Raw genomic sequence first — 19,793 nt, forward strand, 5'->3', positions numbered from 1 at the left:
TTTATTTGAATACTTAAGACCAGGAGTATTTTGGTTATCAGATTTTTTTTTCAGATTGTGATGTATTTGTATATTCCTAGGTTGGTACCTTGGAGATGGGACCCAAGTCTAAATATGCAAGATTTTTGGGTAATTTTGTATAGTATTTTAGTGTATCAAATTTTATGCTAGTATTTTGGCTGTGATTTTTCATAAAAGGTCAGGTGAATAATTTTCCACATCATGTTGATGCTCATATTTCAGATTCTAGAGCATTTGGAATTCAGATTTTAGATTACAGATGCTCAACATGATTTGCATATATGTGTGTATATGTATGTGTATTAGTGTGTTTATATACATGTATGTACATATATAGTACTTTTGCTTTCCTCTAAATTTTCTAGAAAAAGGCAACACTAAATAATAGTAAAACAAAATGGAAGCCAGTGGGATATTTCTTTATCAGCTATGTCATCCAACATGAGCAGTAGAAACTGTAGTTGAAATCAAGGATAGACTAACCAGGTTTACTGGTGTTGTGAACATAGCATTAATAATAGCCTTTCCAAAATAGGTCTTTGTGATGTTTTTAACTTTGTAAAACTTTAGACTTAGATTGGTTCTTCAATTTAGTGTACAAAAATCTATTTCTGGGCTGGGGATATGGCCTAGTGGCAAGAGTGCTTGCCTCCTATACATGAGGCCCTGGGTTCAATTCCCCAGCACCACATATACAGAAAATGGCCAGAAGTGGCGCTGTGGCTCAAGTGGCAGAGTGCTAGCCTTGAGCAGGAAGAAGCCAGGGACAGTGCTCAGGCCCTGAGTCCAAGCCCCAGGACTGGCCAAAAAAAAAAAAAAAATCTATTTCTGTTCTATTTAAATTTCAGATTCCTAGGCTTTCTCCTAGGAATTATAGTTCATTTGTCTATGGATGTACAGAAATACATATTTTAAACAAACTCCCAGGATGATTTATTATTATGTGGGTATTCAGGCTACTACATTTTGCAAAACAAACCCTGCTATAGTTAAAAACAAAACAAAACACACACACACAAAAAAAACCTTCCTTAGATGTAAGATTTCTTTGACTTGGAATCTGTCAGAACCTATGACAGATTGTATAGGATCGGAGTCAGGGCATATGAATTCTTAATGATGGTCATAAGTAGTTAAATTTGTTGAATAAACCATTTGGCTCCAGTTAGAGTTTGTTTTGAAGAGTTGTTTCCAAACCATTGATGTTGCACATTTTTCTTATTTTCTTGGTATCTGAGTTCATCACAGACTTTTGACCTATAGATGGCAGCAAAGACCAGGCATTTTTAAGGAAAATCCTAAATTTCATTTTCTCAAAACTTAAAACCTGATGTGATGGTTTTTGTTGTTTGTTTGTTTTTGCTTTGTATGAATTTATAGTAAGACTTGTTTCAGTAAATGAACTATGGGGCCATATAATGTGTCATCTCGGATCATTTTTATAAAGTAGTATGCCAAATAGCTCCAATTAAAGTCTCTCTCCTTCAAATTTGGAGTGGATATTGAAAGAAATCTATGAACCATGTATACTGGTATTAGAACTAGGAAATTGAAAGGGAATACCAAAATTGAGAGACACAGGGTAAAAAAAGAAAAACAACTACAAAAGCAATACTTGCAAAACTGTTTGGTGTAAGTGAACTGAACACCTCATGGGGGGAAAGGGAAAGGGGGAGGAGGAAGGGGGGTATGAGGGACGAGGTTACCAACAGTACAAGTAATGTATCCAATGCCTAACGTATGAAACTGTAACCTCTCTGTACATCAGTTTAATAATAAAAATTTGAAAAAAGAAAAAAAAAAGAAATCTATGAAGATTTCTTAAAAGAGCCACATGCTCTTTTAAGACCACACAGTGAATGCCTTCCTCAGAGGCTTCTGGGTTTCATCAGAAAGCAGATGCCTTGGAGGAGCTTAAGCAAATTGGAAAGCTCATTCATAGAAGAAAACCCTTAAACTGAGTTCAGCATGAAGGTATGGAATGGATTACAAGGCTGAAAACAATGAGTTCAAAGAGGCAGAGGCAGTGGTTTTGTCTAGGTTTCAGTTGAAAGAAAAGAAGTATATTTGTGGACTATATTCTAAAAATACTGGCCTGTTTTGTCCACTAGTTCTAAAAAGAAACCTAGCAATGTACATGACTTCCTGGTTGCAGTGAGTCATTAGGTGGCAGTGAGCCTTATTAATGAAAAGAAATAAACGTAGTGGTTTTCAGTTTTATTCAGTCTTAATTCTATAGTCTATTTCCATGTGATTCTTATGTTCTTTCCCATTATCATAGAGGGCATGCATCTAAAATATGTCAGACAATCAGCATTTATGAGGAAGGTATCAGATCTAGTTAGACAGCTGGAGCCAGGATGTTTTCTTTCCTGAGAAGGAAATTAATTTTGTAAGTGCTTTGAACTTTTTGGTGATGTATTGGCGACATATTATGTAAGAAGGCAGTTCTTTCTGGCATGGGCTCCATTCCAGGGGCTTCAGGGCCCTCATCATAGTGTTAACCATAGATCCTGAGAAGTTCATGATGCCCAACCACTTCAGGTCATTCTGACTTGTGGACAGTGAGGGGATAAATTCAGAACCGCCTGACTTCCGGGGACCCAGCTGTGCATTTGGTCAAGGCCATGTATTATCAGAATGAAAGTATTTTTTTCTTTAACATTTTTGTTTTTATCTTAATGCTACATGTGGTGATGAAAATGAGGAAATGCTAAACTGGAGAAAAATATCCTTGAAATATTACTATCTTCATTTCTTACTGTTTAGCAAATCATTGCTAATTTATGTGTTTGCTGGGGGTGGGGGGAAGGAATAGAAGATAATGAATCTGGCAGATTCATTGTGTTGCTTTGGCTTTATTTTTTTCTTAGAACTATCATGCAATGAAATTTGTCACTAAAAGTATTATGATTTTATATGGCAAAAGATCCTTCAAAGGGAAACCTTATAGTTTGATTATCTCATCCCATTAGCCTTGCATGAGAAAATATTTGGTTTGAAATAGTGTTCCACTGCTATGACTAACCTAACACTGAATAGTTGTTCAGTTTCTGAGGTGAAGGATTGAGCAAATTGGTGCTGTTTGTAGTTGTACCTAGTCACCTAGTCAGGGTCTCTCTCTTTCTCTCTCTCTCTCTCTCTCTCTCTCTCTCCCCCTATACCTTGAGTATTGGGAATAACCAAGAATAAAGTCTTACAATAAAGTCTTCAGATTCTTTCTAATCAAGCTACTTAACATTTTGTGCCAACACAGCATGTAGAAATACGATTTTTAAAATATACTAATCTTGGCTGGGGATATGGCCTAGTGGCAAGAGCGCCTGCCTCTTATACATGAAGCCCTTGGTTCAATTCCCCAGCACCACATATACAGGAAATGGCCAGAAGGGGCGCTGTGGCTCAAGTGGCAGAGTACTAGCCTTGAGCAAAAAGAAGCCAGGGACAGTACTCAGGCCCTGAGTCCAAGCCCCAGGACTGGCCAAAAAAAAAAAAATAAATAACCAGTGCAAAAAAAACTGATCAACGGGGCTGGGGATATAGCCTAGTGGCAAGAGTGCCTGCCTTGGATACACGAGGCCCTAGGTTCGATTCCCCAGCACCACATATACAGAAAACTGCCAGAAGTGGCGCTGTGGCTCAAGTGGCAGAGTGCTAGCCTTGAGCAAAAAGAAGCCAGGGACAGTGCTCAGGCCCTGAGTCCAAGGCCCAGGACTGGCAAAAAAAAAATAAATAAATAAAAAAAATATATATAAACTAATATTCAATAATTGTCTTCTTTGTCCTTTCTTTTATTCATTTGTCAAGTTTCTCTTTTGTCCAGCCTTTTCACTTTTTTTTTTTTTTTGCTACTCTTTCTCTTCTCCTTTTTCTTTCATATTCCCTCATTGCACTCATTTAATCTTTTTAATAACCTTGGGTTAGTGACTAGAGAACAGGCCATGGAACCAAACAGACTTGGCTCACCATTCCAAAAATAGTCTAGCAGCAACTAGTCACATGTCCCTGAGCAATCATAGCCTGTACAGACCTCAGTTTCTTCCTGTGTAATCTTATCTAGAGATTATAATTCTTACTTGCAATCTATTTTACAGTGATTACACATATATTGTGAAGAAGTCCTTTACTCATTCCAAGTATTGTTACAAACATTATCTTTCCCTTTATTCTTAAGATGCTAATTGATCATAATTCTAACTTAATTTGATTGTTTTACCTTTCTTCTCTGTTATATGTCTTATTCTGTTATCACTACCTTTATTTACTGGAGATGGGTTACTAAGTATAGGAGTTCAAATGAGGTAAACAGTGCCAATTCTTGGGCTACATTTTTTACTACCTTTGGCCCAGAAAATGACCTTTCAGACATGGTTTGCCTTCTTTAGGACACTTAATTGTTCTGGCTGTTGTATATCTTTTCTTTTTAGAGTTTATCTATAGGTGAGGTTGGGGATTTTAGCTCAACAGAAGAGCACTTGCCTGACAAGTACAATGCCCCGGGTTGGGTCCTTAGCTCTGGAAAAGAAGAATAAAAACCTATAAAAGGCCCCCCAAGAAAATATAAGGCAACTAGAGTTTACCTATAGGCATCTTACCCCTTTTACCTATTTTTTATGTTAAAAAAAAAAAAGCTGAAGCAGTTCAACAGTCATGATGGCGCAAGCCTATAATCTTACTTTGGAGGAAGATACTGGGGATCACAGGTGTGGCCAGCCCAGACATAAAAGTTCATTAGACTCTGTCTTAACCAATGACTGAATGACACCTACCATCCCAAGCTATGGGGGGAGTTCCAGTAGATACAATGGGTTCATGCCTATAATTCCAGAAATATAGGGAAGTACAAATAAGAGTTCACTATCAGGGTCAGCCCAGATAAAGAAAGAGCCTGTCTTGAAAATAACCAATGCCTAAAGAGACTGGCAGGATTAGAGTACCTGCATAGTAAGCACAAGGAAGGCCCTGAGTTCAGACCCCAAAGCTGCTGAATAAATGAATGAATAAATAAAATAAACAAATGCACAATGAGCAAGCAAGCAGTTCTACAAGATCTTTATAATGTCCTTTGACCCTGACATTCTGTGATTCTATGTAAAGAAAAATACAAGCCTGTTATGGCCACCAGATATATATTTTTAGACATGTGTTTTTGAGCACCTACTATTAGCAATACTTCAATCCTCAGTAGTATGGGACATTGATTCTTAAACTTAAGATGCTTAGCAACTACCTAAGACTTGTGATGATGCCAGTTTCCTGCATTGGATTATCCAGGTCTAGAGATGTGGAAGTGTTAGAATCCTAAGGGATTCTGACAAATTTAGTCAGTGACCAAATGTGAGAAGTATTGATGTGTGGTTTCTTTTTTTATTGATAGTTGATTCTTACTATGGAGATTACTGTATAAGGAAGTAGCACATTTATCACCAGGCAGATGAAATGTTGTACTAAAGTAAAAGCAGTAGTGTTTTAGAAACACAAGAAAATGTGTAAACAAGGAATATTTTCCAGAGGAAGTGGCATTTGAGGAACGAGTAGAAATTGAATATGAGGAACAAAGGGAGAAGATCATTCTAGGCCTAGAAATAACCTAGTCGATGGTACAAGGTGAGGATGCTCAATGGTATGTGGGAGAGTTAACACCACATTCTGTTCAGAGTTTCAAAGGGACATGGAGCCAGAGGTAGAGGCCATAGTAAGAAGGAGAACCACTGTTATTTGGGCACTGAGTAACCTAATGCTTATTTTGGGAATGCTAGAGAATGTGATTTGAATAATATTTAGGATGAAAGTAAGATTCAAAATGAGATTAGTTAGCTGGGTGCTAGTGGCTCATACCTGTAATCCTGACTACTCAGGAGGCTGAAATCTGAGGATGTGGTTTGACACCAGCAGGAAAGTCCTGAGACTCTTGTCTCCAATTAATCACAGAAAAAGCTAGAAGGGGTGCTGTGGCTCAACTGTTGAACATTAGCTTTGAGCAAAAGAAATCCAGGGACAGAGTTCAGGCCCCAGCGTTCAGTCCCCTAAGACTGGCAAAACAAACAACCCCCCCCCCCCACCAAACCCTTCAAAACTGAAGTAGTAGCAGCACTAATTGGAGTTATAGAAAATAAAGAAACAGCAGAGCATAGTGGCTCAATTGAACTGGGAAAAGCAGTATATAAAGGTTGCCAGATGTTGAATCTGGGTAATGTGTAAGATAATGGGGCATCAGCAGATGTGGGACACAGAGCAGGTCAAGGGAGACAGTGTATAGAGTTCTGTGTACCTGCTAAGTTTGAAGTGGAGTTTGCATTTGGAACTGTTTGGCAGCATTGAAATTTTGAGGATCATCAGAAAAAGATTATTACCATTCAAGTGGCTGAGATGATCTAGGAGGAAAATGTAATTTCTCCTCACTTGCTGCCCTTCTTCCACCAGGAGTACTTCTACATCCCTTTCCCAATGCCTGGGAAAATGAATTTTTTGGGGCTCACTGTATGACCACAAGGCATATACCCTACAAAAAAGCCACTTGTTCTTATTGGTAACAGTTTTAGGAGTGTTGGAAACAGCCCTTAGTGAAAGCATTTCTTCCCCTTTCTTGAACAATGTGCAGTGACTGAAATCTTATCCAGGTACTGATTGGCCTGCTTAGGAAAAGGAAATCCTGTCCTCTTTGCCAGTGACTTTTCTGGCTCCCTTAGTCATTATGTCTGGGCAGAGCAGACAGATTACATAGATTTGCACTCTGGGGAGATTGCCACTTCTTGGCATGGAGGCAGGCAGTAGGGACAGGATGCACCCCTCAAAGAAAATTTCCTTTCTCATTGACAGGCTGAGTAAAGACTGGCACGAGGCCCTATTTTATAGAAGCGTCTAACAACAAAATAAGAGCAAAAGTTGTCCATTGTTTTACATAGTTCTCTCATTACCCTTCTTAATGAGAAGCTATACTTGATTTTCCTGAGTTTTTTTGTAATACATTTGTATTATACTTATAACCAGAGGAAAGTTTTAATTGAAAGAAATGGGCCACTTCTGTATATTTCTATACAGATGTCCTCAGCCTACTGTCCTGATCCCTACTCTGCCCATCACTCTTTCCATGATGCCTAAGAGAATGAAAAAATCTGTAAGAGAAAAAAAAAAAACCAAAACAGCAAATCCACAAAGAATGAACAGTAATGCATTCTTAAGGAATTTCTTTGAGTTGTTTGAAGAGTGGCTGTGTTGAAGGGAGTTTTTATATGCCTTTATATGTTGAGAAGGGGAGACCAGGCTAACTTGAACTTTTTTCTTTGAAATGACAATTTTGATTTAGGATGCATCCCTGCTTTGCAGCAATTGTACTTATGAATTATAAGTAGGATTTTGAGACTGGTAAAGTCAAGCCCTAAAACAATGCTTATAAAAAAAAAAAAAGATTTGGAGCCAGATGCTGGTAGTTTACTCCTGTAATTCTAGCTGCTCAGGAGACTGAGATCTGAGAATCGTGATTCAAAGCCAGTCTGGGCAAGAAAGCCTATAAGACTCTTATTTCCAATAAACTACTCAGAAAAAGCCAGAAGTGGTGCTGTGGCTCAAAGTGGTAGTGTGCTAGCCTTTAGTATAGAGCGGCAGGGGCAGTACCTAGGCCCTGAATTGAAGCCCTGGGACCAGGAAAAAAAAAAAAAAAAGACTGGAGTATTAGTTTTTCTTTACTAAGTTAAGGTAGTGCTTCAGAAATTGAAATCCTGTTAATACAACTTAGGAAACAGCTGTCTTCTGCAATGGCAGAGTTGTGATGCTTCTCTTTTATGGTGACTAGACCTCGATTTTTGGTTGTACTTTGTGAAGGCCTTAAGTCATTACCAGGACTGTCAAGGCAGCCACCTGCTTATGAAGCCCTGATGTCTGTGATTGTGATACTTGTTCCATGGGTCATTTTGCTCACTTCTGATGCTTTTTCTTCAGTCATCTTTGAAGCTGAACAGGCTATTGATGGCCTGTTTAAAGATCATTTCTTTATGATTGACATTTGTGCTCTTTGCTTATAGACTCCTGCTTAAGAATGAAGTAGACACTGACTGACTGTAGTTCTGGTGTTCTCTGAATAGTATCTCTCTGAAGATGAGAACATGAGGTAGTCTTGCTGTCTGTGGCTCTACCACCAGTTCAGTCTTCACACTTTTTTGATTATGTGGGGTTTGTCCTCTCATATTCATTGCCACTTGTTTTCCTAACAGTGGCTTCAGGGATGCAGGGGGAATTGGAAGAGAGACAATCACTGTTGCTATGATGGTCATGGAACTTTTTGAAAGAGGTGAGCAAGATGAGCTTTGAGCTAGATCTTTCGGTCTTTATTTTACTTTATTGGAGGAGAAATGAGAATTCTACCCATGTAGAGCAGCAGATATGGGAGAAGCTCTGCATATGTTAAGGGGCATTCTGAGTGTTCTGACCAAAATGGCAGATTTCTGGAGCACATGGGGCATAAGAAAGAAATGTTAGTCAACCTGTCACCATACTTAACAGGAATGAACAAATACAAGTTATAAAGCTATGAAGTAGCTCCTCACTGTTTTGTCATGGAAAGAGAATGGGAATAGAATCAGATCTGCATTCACATCTCAGTTTATCATATACTAAGAGAAAGACCTGGAATCTTTCCCTAAGACTCGGTTTTTAAAATTATGCGTAAAATTGCCATAGTACCCTTTTTTTAGGGTTGTTGTGAAATATTTTATAGTGTTTATAGGTATACAGAATGCTCCATAGCCCTGTATTCAAAGATTTTCCATCTAACAGGACTCTGCCCTTTAGGATTATCCCTGCCCTAGCAGTCTCAACTTCAGCCACACTATACCACTCGTGACTTTGGACATTCCTGCCTGCCCTGAACCTCTGTATGGTGGCTCCTTTTGTCCTTTCTTTATCCCAGGCTTCCTCATCTTTCTAGCTCCTGCTCACATCTCTCCTCTTCTCAAACCTAGCCCATAACCCGCAAGCCAACCAACTTGTTCTTGCTCTAAACTCTTAATACTTATATTTATTCAGTTCTTGTCTGTCTTGTGTAAAAGTAGAATTGGCTTATGGAGTCAGTTCTAGTGCAATGATTTTAATCAGGCAGTGACTCTGCCTCCTAGAGAACATTTAGATATATCTCAATTGGGAGGATTCCATGTGGCATCTAGTGAGTAAGAGGCCAAAGATGTTTCTAGACATTCTACAATGAATAGAACAGCCCATAGCTTCCCCCAAAAGGAAATAATTAAACCCAAGCTGTTAGGAATCCTGAAAGTGAAAAACTTGTTTCTCTGATGTAATGAAGATTAACAGAAATTAATTTATAGTCTTAAGAGAAGGAAACAAATCTTTAGACTAGTAGTTATGACACTTATAGGAGACAATGAGGAAAGAAACATCATTTTTGAAGGAAAACAAAATCATGCTGTTTGTTGGCTTTGTTGTTAATGCTCCAGCCTCATTCTTAGGAGAATTTTACATGATTATAGAAAGGTGACAAAGCATAAGGTAATTAAGAAATTGTAGGAAGTAAAAACCACATATCACCAAGTCAGATTTCACAATGGTTGAATGACTTGTCCAAGGCTTTGCAGCTCACTGGAACAGGCATGAGCTAGATTTTGATGTTCTGTTTGTTTGTCTTTGTAGTGTGCTCACCTCCCAGTTACTTCACTTACCTAACTTTTTGTTTATGAAGCCTTGTTAATGTACCGTAGTCCTCCTCCATCTCCATCCAATTTATAGGTAGAAATATAGTTTTCTGCTTGATGAAATCTTATCCAATACTTTTATTTTGTGACCCATTTTGTTGCTCAGGTTATGAATGACAGTGAATCTTTTGTCTCCTATAGTGCTTGCCTTGTTGAATGGTAGTAGGTACAAAGCTCATGAACTTTAGTGTCCATGATGCTTTGAAGAAAACATTCTGAATTCTGAGAGACTGCAGAACAATGAAATACTTCCATTTGTAAACCCACCTACATCTATCTAGAAAATGAGGAAGGTTTTTAATGGCCATAGGGCCTATATTTATACATTGTTATTTAACATGAGTAGCCTCTTAATAACAAAACAATGATGTGATGCCCATCTGTAGGTCAGCTACTCAAGAGTTACACATAGGAGGATCCAGGTTCCAGGACAGCCTGGGCAAAATTTAGAGAGATATTATCTCAAAAACAATCTTTGTGCGGTGTTCTGTAACTATACAAGCAACTTGGGAGACAGTGGTGGGAAGACTTTAGTCTGAGGCTGGCCTGGGCAGAAACCCGATCTGAAAAAAAGAACTAGGGATGAAGCTCATATGGACCTAAGTTAAAATCTTCAGTACCATAAAAAAAGTTTCTTACAGGTACTTCCTCAAAGATAACCATACAATACCATTTGGCTAAAGAGAGGGATAAAGAACCCACTAAAACAAAACTAGTTTCAGGTTTTCAAAAAATTATAACATGGGGCTGGGAATATGGCCTAGTGGCAAGAGTGCTTGCCTCCTACACATGAAGCTCGGATTCCCCAGCACCACATATATGGAAAACAGCCAGAAGGGGCGCTGTGGCTCAGGTGGCAGAGTGCTAGCCTTGAGCGGGAAGAAGCCAGGGATGCGGCTTAGGCCCTGAGTCCAAGGCCCAGGACTGGCCAGAAAAAAAAAAATATATATATATATATAACTAATCAGATAATCAGATAAGTCTTATTTATTTTGGTTTTATTTTATTTTGTTTTTTGAAACAGGATCTTATTATGTTGGGCCTCAAATTCTCCATACTTTAGACTCTGCTTTCCAAGTTGACCAATAATTTTAACAGAAATTATAAAATAAGATTACAAGTAAGGAGGATTTCCCTGGGACACCTGACTATAATGCCAAAAGTTTACTAGAGTGCATTTGTTTTAGATGAATTTTTAATAGTTAAATACATGTTAAACTTGGTGTCTTGTTGAAATGTTGACAGATTTGTACGTGCTGTCATGTGAAGTGTCAATTTATTATCAAATTATAAAATACTCAGGTATTAGTAACTTGGCTGGGTTAAGGATTCCTTATTCTAAATGATTTTGCCTGTAGTAGATGGCCTCTCTGATGTATATGACTGCACAAATCCCCTACTGACTTAATTTTAAGAGTGGAAAGGGTACATTAGTTGTAAAGAAAAAGGATTGGAGCTTAAATGAATTTAAAGAGATTAAAGTTGGGAACTTTAGCAAACCACTTGTCTTTCTTGTGCCTGGCTCTCTGGACCATTTACAAGCAGTGGCATAGGTTCAGTGCCTATGATCTGGGAGAGAAGCTTTGTAAGTATCAAAAAGCCTGGTACAGTTCAACTGAAGACTGGGAATTCAAACTTTGCTATATTTAAGAAACTAGGGATCCTTCCAGCCAATAACATGGTAATTTTTATTGAGCTTTCCATTAAACCTGAAGAATAAGCCTCTGTCATTCCAGCCACTAGAGGGAGTAGTCATACTTCTTGGGACAGAAAGAGGATGCTAGAACACTAGCCTGTGCTGTTAATGTACATGTTCTTTAAAGCAATGCAGTTCTAACTTTAAAATGGAAACTAAATGGGATTTTGTTAAAATCAAGATCTAAAGAAGATGCCTTCTAGAAATTCATGTTTGATATTTGTGGGAAGAACATAACATTAGGAGAGTTTTATACCGCTGTCTTGATTTACTTTGTAAAACACTGATCTATAAAAATATGTAGCATATACATATTTGTCTACTTTTTCTTTTTGGATTGCAAAGAAACACTATTAATTTGAGAAAAAAAACTTAACAACAGAAATCAAAGTATAGGGAAGTGGTGGCAAAAGTTATTTTAAAGAGTCATTCCCCCATTTATCTAATGTATTTTAAAGAAGATCATTTAGTATCAAAGAAATTTCAAAAATATTTTTATCTGGAGTTATATTTCATCCACTAAAACAATCATTTAGTCCTTAGGCCAAAATTGTATTTAGCAAATAGTAGATACAAAAAAATGTGTATTGATATTTCAGTCAATGTAAATCATATAACCCTTAGGCTACAAGAGTTTAACACTAGAAAAAAATCAAAACATCCCTTTTCTAAGACTGTCCCAGAGTACCCCTAATTTTATTCTTTGAGTCCCATGAAGACTCAATACCTAATATTGTGGCACTGTACAATATAATTTTAGAGACCTTCCAGATAGTGTAGAGTATAATCACCTTTCAATATGTAGAACCAAGTATAGATTGAGCTTCTGAAAATCTGAAATCCAAGGTAGATGGGGTAGTGCAGGCCTATAATCCCAGAGCTCAGAGACTGACACATCACTTCCAGGCCATCTTGGGCTACAAAGCAAGATCAACCAACCACCCAGCAAACAACAACAAAAATCTGAAATCTGTAATGCTCCAAAATATGAACACTTACATGTAAATACTTACTGTAAATAGAAAACCTATACCATAAAATTCAGTTTCATGAACAAAATTATCTTAAAATGCTGCATAAAAGTACCCTCAGACTAAGTATATAAGATGTATTTGAAATCTAAATAAATTTCATATTGAGGCTTAGGTCACATTCCTAAGACATATTATAGGTGTGTATAAGTATTCTACTACCCTATCTCCTCCAAAACTCTGGTAACAGTTATTTCAGATGGTTATTCATACTGTATAGAGATCCTTTTATATCTGTAGTAATACAAAATGTCCTTATATTAAGAATGGTTTTACTTTTTATGGCTTATAATGATTTTTCTTTCTTTCCTTCCTTCCTCTTTCCTTTTCTCTTTTCTCTTCCTTCTTTCCTTCTTTTCTTCCTTTCTTTTGTTCTTTCTTTTCCTCTTGTTTGAACTCTGAAACTCATACTTTCAAGGCAAGCTCTGCAGCACTTGAACTATTCATACTCTCAACCCTTTTTGCTTGGCTTTTGGCTTATTTATTAATGGGTCCTGGGTTTTAACTCGGATCTTAGAGTTTGCATGGCTTCTTGGTTGCTCAGCTGATGATCTACCACTTGAGTGCCACCTCCATCCCTGATTTTTTTTCCTGTTTATTTAGAAGATAAAGTCTCATGGACTTTTCTGCAAGAGCTGGCTTTGAATCATGATTCTCTGGATCTCAGCATCCTGAGTAGTTAATATTATGGGCAAGAATCTCTGATGTTTAAATGCCTTGGTTATTTGTTTATTTATTTTTTTTGCCAGTCCTGAGGCTTGAGCTCAGGGCCTGAGCAGTGTCCCTGGCTTCCTTTTGCTCAAAGCTAGCACTCTACCTCTTGAGCCTCAGTGCCACTCCTAGCTGCTTTTTCTATTTACGTGGTATAAGGAATTGAACCCAGAGCTTCATGCATGGTAGGCAAGCACTCTACCGCTAAGCCACATTCCCAGACTGCTTTGGTTATTTTTGAGATATGGTCTTGTGGTTTTGCCTAAGCTGATCTGGACTAGAATCCTGTTTACATCTCCATTCATTGCTGTAATGACATATATGTACCACTATGCCCATTTTTTCCCCAAGGCTAATGAACTGTGAATAATCAAATTTCTACTTACTAGTCTCCCAGGTAGCTGGGGAACACAAGTGTGAGTTAGCATTCCTGGCCTGCCATTGCTTTAATGGTTATTTGTGCAGATTAGGGGACAGGATCCCACTTTGTAGAGTAGACTGGCCTGGAATTCCATGTCCTCCTCAGCCTCTCTAGTGCTAAGAATAAAGGCATAAGCTAGAACACTTTGCTTGCCATTGGTTTTTCAAAGAATCTGGTAAAACATTCAAGTATGTGATGGTATGCTGCAGCGCAAAGAGTTAGTGTGATTTTAGGACTGCAGAGAAAATAAAATTTGGTTCTAAAATTGGGACTTTGGCCAATGAAAGAAAGATAGATGATTTTTGCATATATTTAAAAACCTATTTTCAACGAGACTTGTGGACTAAAGAATGTATTTCTCTACCTGTACATATTTCATATAAAGATTTTTCAGTGTCACCTCCTCTCTTCTTTGTAAGAAATTTTTACAATTATACTTCAGTGAAAAGGAAGTTCTATAATCTATAATCTCTGCCTCAACAAACATGTACACACATGCATGCACACACAGGGAGACACAGAGGCTATAAGTACTTTTCAAATTAAAGGACAAAAATCATCTGTCAAAAATCTATGTAATTTTATAGATAATCATAGTAAAAGGAAGGTGCTTTTACAGAAATGTACTGTCTTCACTATGAGCGTTAGTTGGGGCCATTGTTAATAAACTAAATTAATTTATTAATTTGAAAGTCTCCTGAAGTTTATTTTGGTACTTATATTAATTATTATATGGACAGAATCTTCCCAGCAATAGGACCTCTGAAAAGAAGTAATTCTTTTTTTGTTTGTTTGTTTGTTTGGCCAGTCCTGGGGCTTGGACTCAGGGCCTGAGCACTGTCCCTGGCTTCCTTTTGCTCAAGGCTAGCACTCTGCCACTTGAGCCACAGCGCCACTTCTGGCCGTTTTCTGTATATGTGGTTCTGGGGAATTGAACCCAGGGCCTCATGTATACGAGGCAAGCTCTCTTGCCACTAGGCCATATCCCCAGCCCCTGAAAAGAAGTAATTCTTGAAGGATCTGTAAATTTCTAGTTTAGAAGTTAGATCAACTGTTTAGGAAACCTGAAGCCTATGTATAATTTAGATCTGGAACAGAGAATAAAATGAGAATTTGTGTGTCATAATTTTGAAACATAGGATATGCATTAATTTTGCACTAAAGAATTTCTTTGACTTACATAAGAAATTGAATCTTTGCAAAATAATTGGGCTGATGAGTAGCCAGAGCTCCTGAACTGTTAAAGTACCCCATGAGTAGATTCCCTTTCCCCTGCTCCAACATTGAGTGCATCCAGGAGAATCCTTTGGCTGGTGCTTTTGCCTTGTCAGCCATTTTTCCCCAAAGTACCATGCAAACGTATTTTCTGTCTGTCTGCCATTGTATAACAAAAGTCAGGAAGACTCTGTCCTTGAATTCTGCTATGTTATAATTTTCTAATCAATGGATCTATGCCCCCAAAATATTACATGCACCTGTCTTATTAACTAGAAAAAGAGCTGTGTAGCAACATTTTTTATGTCTACTTTGAAAGTGCTAAAATTAGATTTCTAGCTTAAGTTGATTTAAAGAAATAGTTGAGAAAACATTTAGACTATCAGGTATTTTGGGTCCCAGATTCCCAAGGTAATGTGTTTAAACAGAAGCTTTCTCATTCATCATCAGCCTCAGCTTTCACCCACACTTATTCAATGATGACACAAGCCCACAGCAGTGATGTTGCAGCTCATTGCCATGAAGTGTTTCTTTCAACAAATCATTGCATTGCTATCATAAAATTGATTTTGCAGGGAAAAGGAAGATAATTGTGAAAGTTTCCTTTTATCCTTGAAATAGCTTCATAGTTTGCTGGAATGTCTAGGTAAATTGTGTTTAAAATTAATAACTGGCAATAAAGTTGACCACATTAAATTTTAAACAATTAAGAGGCTGGAAAAAGGAAAATGGCAGTAAGTTACTTTGAAATCATCCTTATGGAATGTGACTTGGGAACCAGATTTGTACTTTAAAATGTTCCTCTTACGGCTGTTTGCTGCTCAGAGAATCCTTGAGTCTAGTGTCAGAATTTCTAGGATGCTCTGGCTGACTTTTTCTCCCCTCCCTTTTAAATGGCATAATCATCACAGAAGATATTGAGAGTATTTTGCTTGTCCTTAACGACAATGCATTTTTTAAATAGGCCTTTCCTATAAGTTATGTTTATAATTACCTTAGGCGTTTAGTTGCTTGTTAGGTTTCAAAAAAAAACCCCAAAACCCCACAACAAATTGTAAGCTTCTGATTGTAGCCCACTTACAAGCAGGGTAGGATAGCCTACCTTAAGTAATCGATTCTGGGAACCAAACAGGAAAAGGGAATAAAAATGACACTTGTTTTGAAACAGAGTATTCAAAAGCTTACATCATTGTGATTAATGCCAGGTTTGGATATAGTATGTGTTCTTTGGGAATTTCAGATGAAATACAGACAAGGAAACTTATATTTTCAAGTATTTCTTTCTGACTTAAGATCACATTTTAAAGCTTCTACAACAGCTTTTATGTGCTCACTAAAAGCAAATTACTTAATATCATTTTTGATTATTAGCAAACACTGATTAACTTCCTTATAAATATGTTAAATCCTGTGCTGAGTGCTGTGGATGTTGAGATACATGTCAAGAATGACGTTGGGCTGGTCTGGAGTATTTCTTGGTTTATTTTGAAATCCCAGAGATGCACTTTTAAAAAATTTACTTTAACCATGTTCTTCTCAAAAGCAGATCAGAAGTTAGTTGTAAATGAGAATTAGGTCCTACTTGTTTTTTGGGAAGAATTTATAGATAGTGTAAGTGGGAAATAAAATTATATTGGACATGCACATACACAACACAAAATAACCAAATGAAAATTCAGCAAGCAATGGTAAAAATAACAAATTATTTACTGCTTTATAATGTTAATGTGTTTCACCAAGATAAGTTGAAGTCAAATTAAAGTGAATTATGGAAAATGAAATACATAAAGATGTATTTATACAAGTGCAGACTAAATATTTTCCATACAAATATGTAAATGAAAAGATATACAGTAAGTGCACACTTGGATGACTATGCAGGCAGTACTTAGTTAGTTTCAGGTTCTTTGGTACAGTTCATGCACAAAACTTCAAAAGTACAAGTTCAATCAGTCTTTTGGGGGATTTGGAGGAATGATTAAAAATGATTGAATTTCTTGCAAGAATATCAGTATAGACTAGATGTGGGTGAGTGGTCAGTTATATATATTACTTACTGTAATTTGTGATTGTCGAGGAAGAGGTGTAGCTGTTGGTGTGATAGTAATACTGCTGGTGACTTTACTGGTTGTTTTGTTTAGTGCCCCATTAGATAAGCCTTGAGTTCGGTTATCCTGCAGAGCTGTTGAAGGGCTGGCCGGTCTTACAGGGCTGGCTACAGCTTGCATGTAAGGACTTCCTAAGTGAATGTGGATTTTATTATCCTCAGTAGTTATCACACTTGAACTGTTACTATTTGAACGTTGAAACTGCCATGATGACTGCCGGTCTGGGGAGACTCTGAAAATTGCATGCTTGGCACCAATTTCTATTGGCTCTGGAGAGCGTGCCTGCTCAGGGGAACTAGCTGAACCAGTCACAGCCAAAACTTGAATAGGTGACATTGTCCTATCTGGAGTTACAGAACCACAGGACTCTGGAGACTGAGCTCTGGCAAAGGTTGCCATGGTAATTGGGGACATGCTTTGCTCTAAATTCACAAGGCCTTCAGTAGAGGTTTTGGACTTCACTGGTGTTATGGAGGCATTCTGGAGAATGGTTATTCTTTGTTTTGGGGTGCCACAGTTTGGTATAACAGCAGTGCTTGTGTAAGATTGAGGAGTCTCTGTGGTCGGACTTGTGATTTCAAGAGTGGCTGTGTTTTGGACATGATCTGGAGTAACCTTTATATGAAGTGGTTGCCCAGGTGTGTGGCTTAAGACTAGATCTCCAGGTTGCACAAAGTTGCCATTGGACTTTGTTTGTATTTTTCCATTCTGAGGATGGCCTTCCTTGGATTTCATCCAAGGAATCCATAGCTTCCTGTTTACAGGAAGAGGAACAGATGGGTTACATCTGAAGGACAGCACAGATTCCTCTTCATTAGGGTCCTCATCTTGGTCCTCACTCTCTTCATATAACCGACCATTGATGACTGCTCGTTCCAGAGGAATGAGACTCTTGTAATCTGGTGGTTCATTGTCTCCTGCTTCTGTCTGAACTTCTTTAGAAAATACTTGAGGGTCAGAGATTCTTCTTCCATTAAGACTGGGTCGGATACTCTTACTAAAATGACGATACCTCTCTAATTCTTTAGTGAGGTTTTCAATTTCTCTTCCTAAGTCTCTGTTCCTGTTTTCTTGTTGACTCAGCTTCTTTTGCAGAATGGAGTGATCTCCCTGGAGGTGACATATTAGGTCCTCCGTTGCCATGTATTCATGGATTTTCTCTTTCAGTGCATCCACTTCTCTCGAAAGATGCCCTGATTTAGCTTCTTCTTCTTGAAGCTTTTTGAAAAGCCATTGTTCATGGCTGGACTCTGTCTTTTCTGCTAATTTATACTTGGAAAGTTCCATTTTGACATGTTCCAGCTCTTCAGACAAAAACTGAGCTTTGTCTCGTTCATTAGCATACCTTCGTTCCAGAGTCTCATACTCATCCTCTGTTTTCATGAGGTCATCCTCAATGGCTTTCATATCCTTTAACTTCAGTTTTAGTCTTTCCACTTCTTGTGAGAGCTCTTTAATCTTATTGTTTTCTTGGTGTAATGCTGTTGTGGACTTAACAGAGTCTTGGTTTAATTTGTTTTTTACAAGATCTTTTTCAATTGCTTCCAAAGATTGAAGCCTATTTTTTAACATATTAACTTTGGACAAGAGATCATTTCCTTTCTCCTCTTCTGTTTTTAGTTTATTTTTAAGATCATCTCTCTCTTTGGTCACACTATACATCTTTTCTTCCACATCAGTTTTGGATTTGAGTGCCCTTTTGGTTTCTTCAATTAACTTCTCAGTAACTGTGGTTACTTTATTTTGCTCCACTTGAAGCTGAGAAGAAGCAGCTTGTAACTTATCCTCAGTTTGCTTTAATTTTTCACTCATTGTTTTACGTTCATCTACAAGCATCACAGTTAATGTTTTCAGTTTAGTTAAATCTTCCTTTAGGGTGAATTCTGTCTTTTCCAGCCGACTTTCAATGGCTTCTAGTTCTTTGATCCTCACTTTTAAACTCTCAAGTTCTTGAGACAGCTGCTTTGTGGTCATCCTTTCTTTTTCTAAATTGCATTTCAGAGAGTAGCATTCTTGTTTACTTTTGTTGAAAGCATCTTCTAATTTTTCCAGAGCCATAATCCTTTTATTAAGTTTCTCAACCTCTAATTTGAAGTCTTTGCTCTGTGCTGTTTCCTTTTCAAGCCTCTTATTAAGATCTCTGCACTGTTCCTCCATTTTTATGAGCTCTTCATCTTTTCCTTCCATATCTAGCACACGTTTCCTGAGCTCCTCAACTTCACTTATGATACCAGCATTGCCATATTCTCCCTTGTTGATTTTTTCTTTTATATCTTGTAACTCCTCTTCTGCTTTTCGTAAAGACCTGTTGGTCTCTTCTAACTCATCAATTTGCTGGCTGAGCGCTGCCAACTTTTGACGCAGTTGGTGATTTTGACTGTCCTCATTGGTGAGCTTTGCCATAATTTCCTCTTGGTTCTGATGAAACTTTGTGGTTTGTGTTTGCAGTTCTTTCTCTAATCTGGTTGCCTTCTGCTCTTCTTCCTGAACTCTAGATTCAGCAAGGGCTAGTTTAGCATATGTTTCCTTTGTACTTGTGGTCAGGTTTTGGATTTTCTGTCTTTGAAGGGAAAGCTGTTCTGTCAGCCTTTGTTGTTCATCTACCACCATCAAAGCAAAATACTTCAGCTTGGTCAGTTCTTCTTTCAGAGCAGTGATCCTCTTTTCTTTCTCTTTCTCCTTCTTTTCCTGAGACTCAGTTTCTTGATCAATCCGTTTCTTTAATCTGAAAAGTACAAAAGTGCATTATGTTTTATGATTGTGCTTTATTAACTTATGTCAGCTAACAGAAAGGAGTTCCTGAATTTGATGAGAGGAGAATCTAGACACCTAGACACCTCACTTTTATTCTTGTAATCTTACTACCAATGATTAACAAGGCTGCACTTC

The 19,793-nt window shown here is 37.7% G+C and overlaps 2 protein-coding genes and 1 long non-coding RNA gene across 7 annotated transcripts in view; 2 read left to right on the forward strand and 1 right to left on the reverse strand.

Moving 5' to 3' along the window:
- Nucleotides 1–19,793, forward strand: part of Cmss1 (cms1 ribosomal small subunit homolog) — a 299,555-nt gene that overhangs the window by 11,372 nt on the left and 268,390 nt on the right. The window lies entirely within an intron of this gene.
- Nucleotides 1–19,793, reverse strand: part of Filip1l (filamin A interacting protein 1 like) — a 235,639-nt gene that overhangs the window by 2,717 nt on the left and 213,129 nt on the right. For 3 of the 4 annotated variants that reach the window (XM_048346491.1, XM_048346492.1, XM_048346493.1), the window contains one exon: nucleotides 16,486–19,629. In XM_048346491.1, coding sequence (XP_048202448.1) covers nucleotides 16,833–19,629 — 2,797 coding nt within the window. In that variant the 3' untranslated portion in view covers nucleotides 16,486–16,832. Of the gene's footprint in view, nucleotides 1–16,485; nucleotides 19,630–19,793 lie in introns of those variants that run through there. The other variant, XM_048346494.1, reaches the window with a different exon arrangement.
- Nucleotides 13,966–19,793, forward strand: part of LOC125351621 — a 28,007-nt gene continuing 22,179 nt past the window's right edge. The window contains exons 1-2 of the long non-coding RNA XR_007210983.1: nucleotides 13,966–13,976; nucleotides 16,116–16,122. This is a non-coding gene — a long non-coding RNA (uncharacterized LOC125351621). The remainder of the gene's footprint in view (nucleotides 13,977–16,115; nucleotides 16,123–19,793) is intronic.

Source organism: Perognathus longimembris, chromosome 5 (assembly GCF_023159225.1).
Source record: "Perognathus longimembris pacificus isolate PPM17 chromosome 5, ASM2315922v1, whole genome shotgun sequence".
Classification (NCBI taxonomy): Eukaryota; Metazoa; Chordata; class Mammalia; order Rodentia; family Heteromyidae; genus Perognathus; species Perognathus longimembris.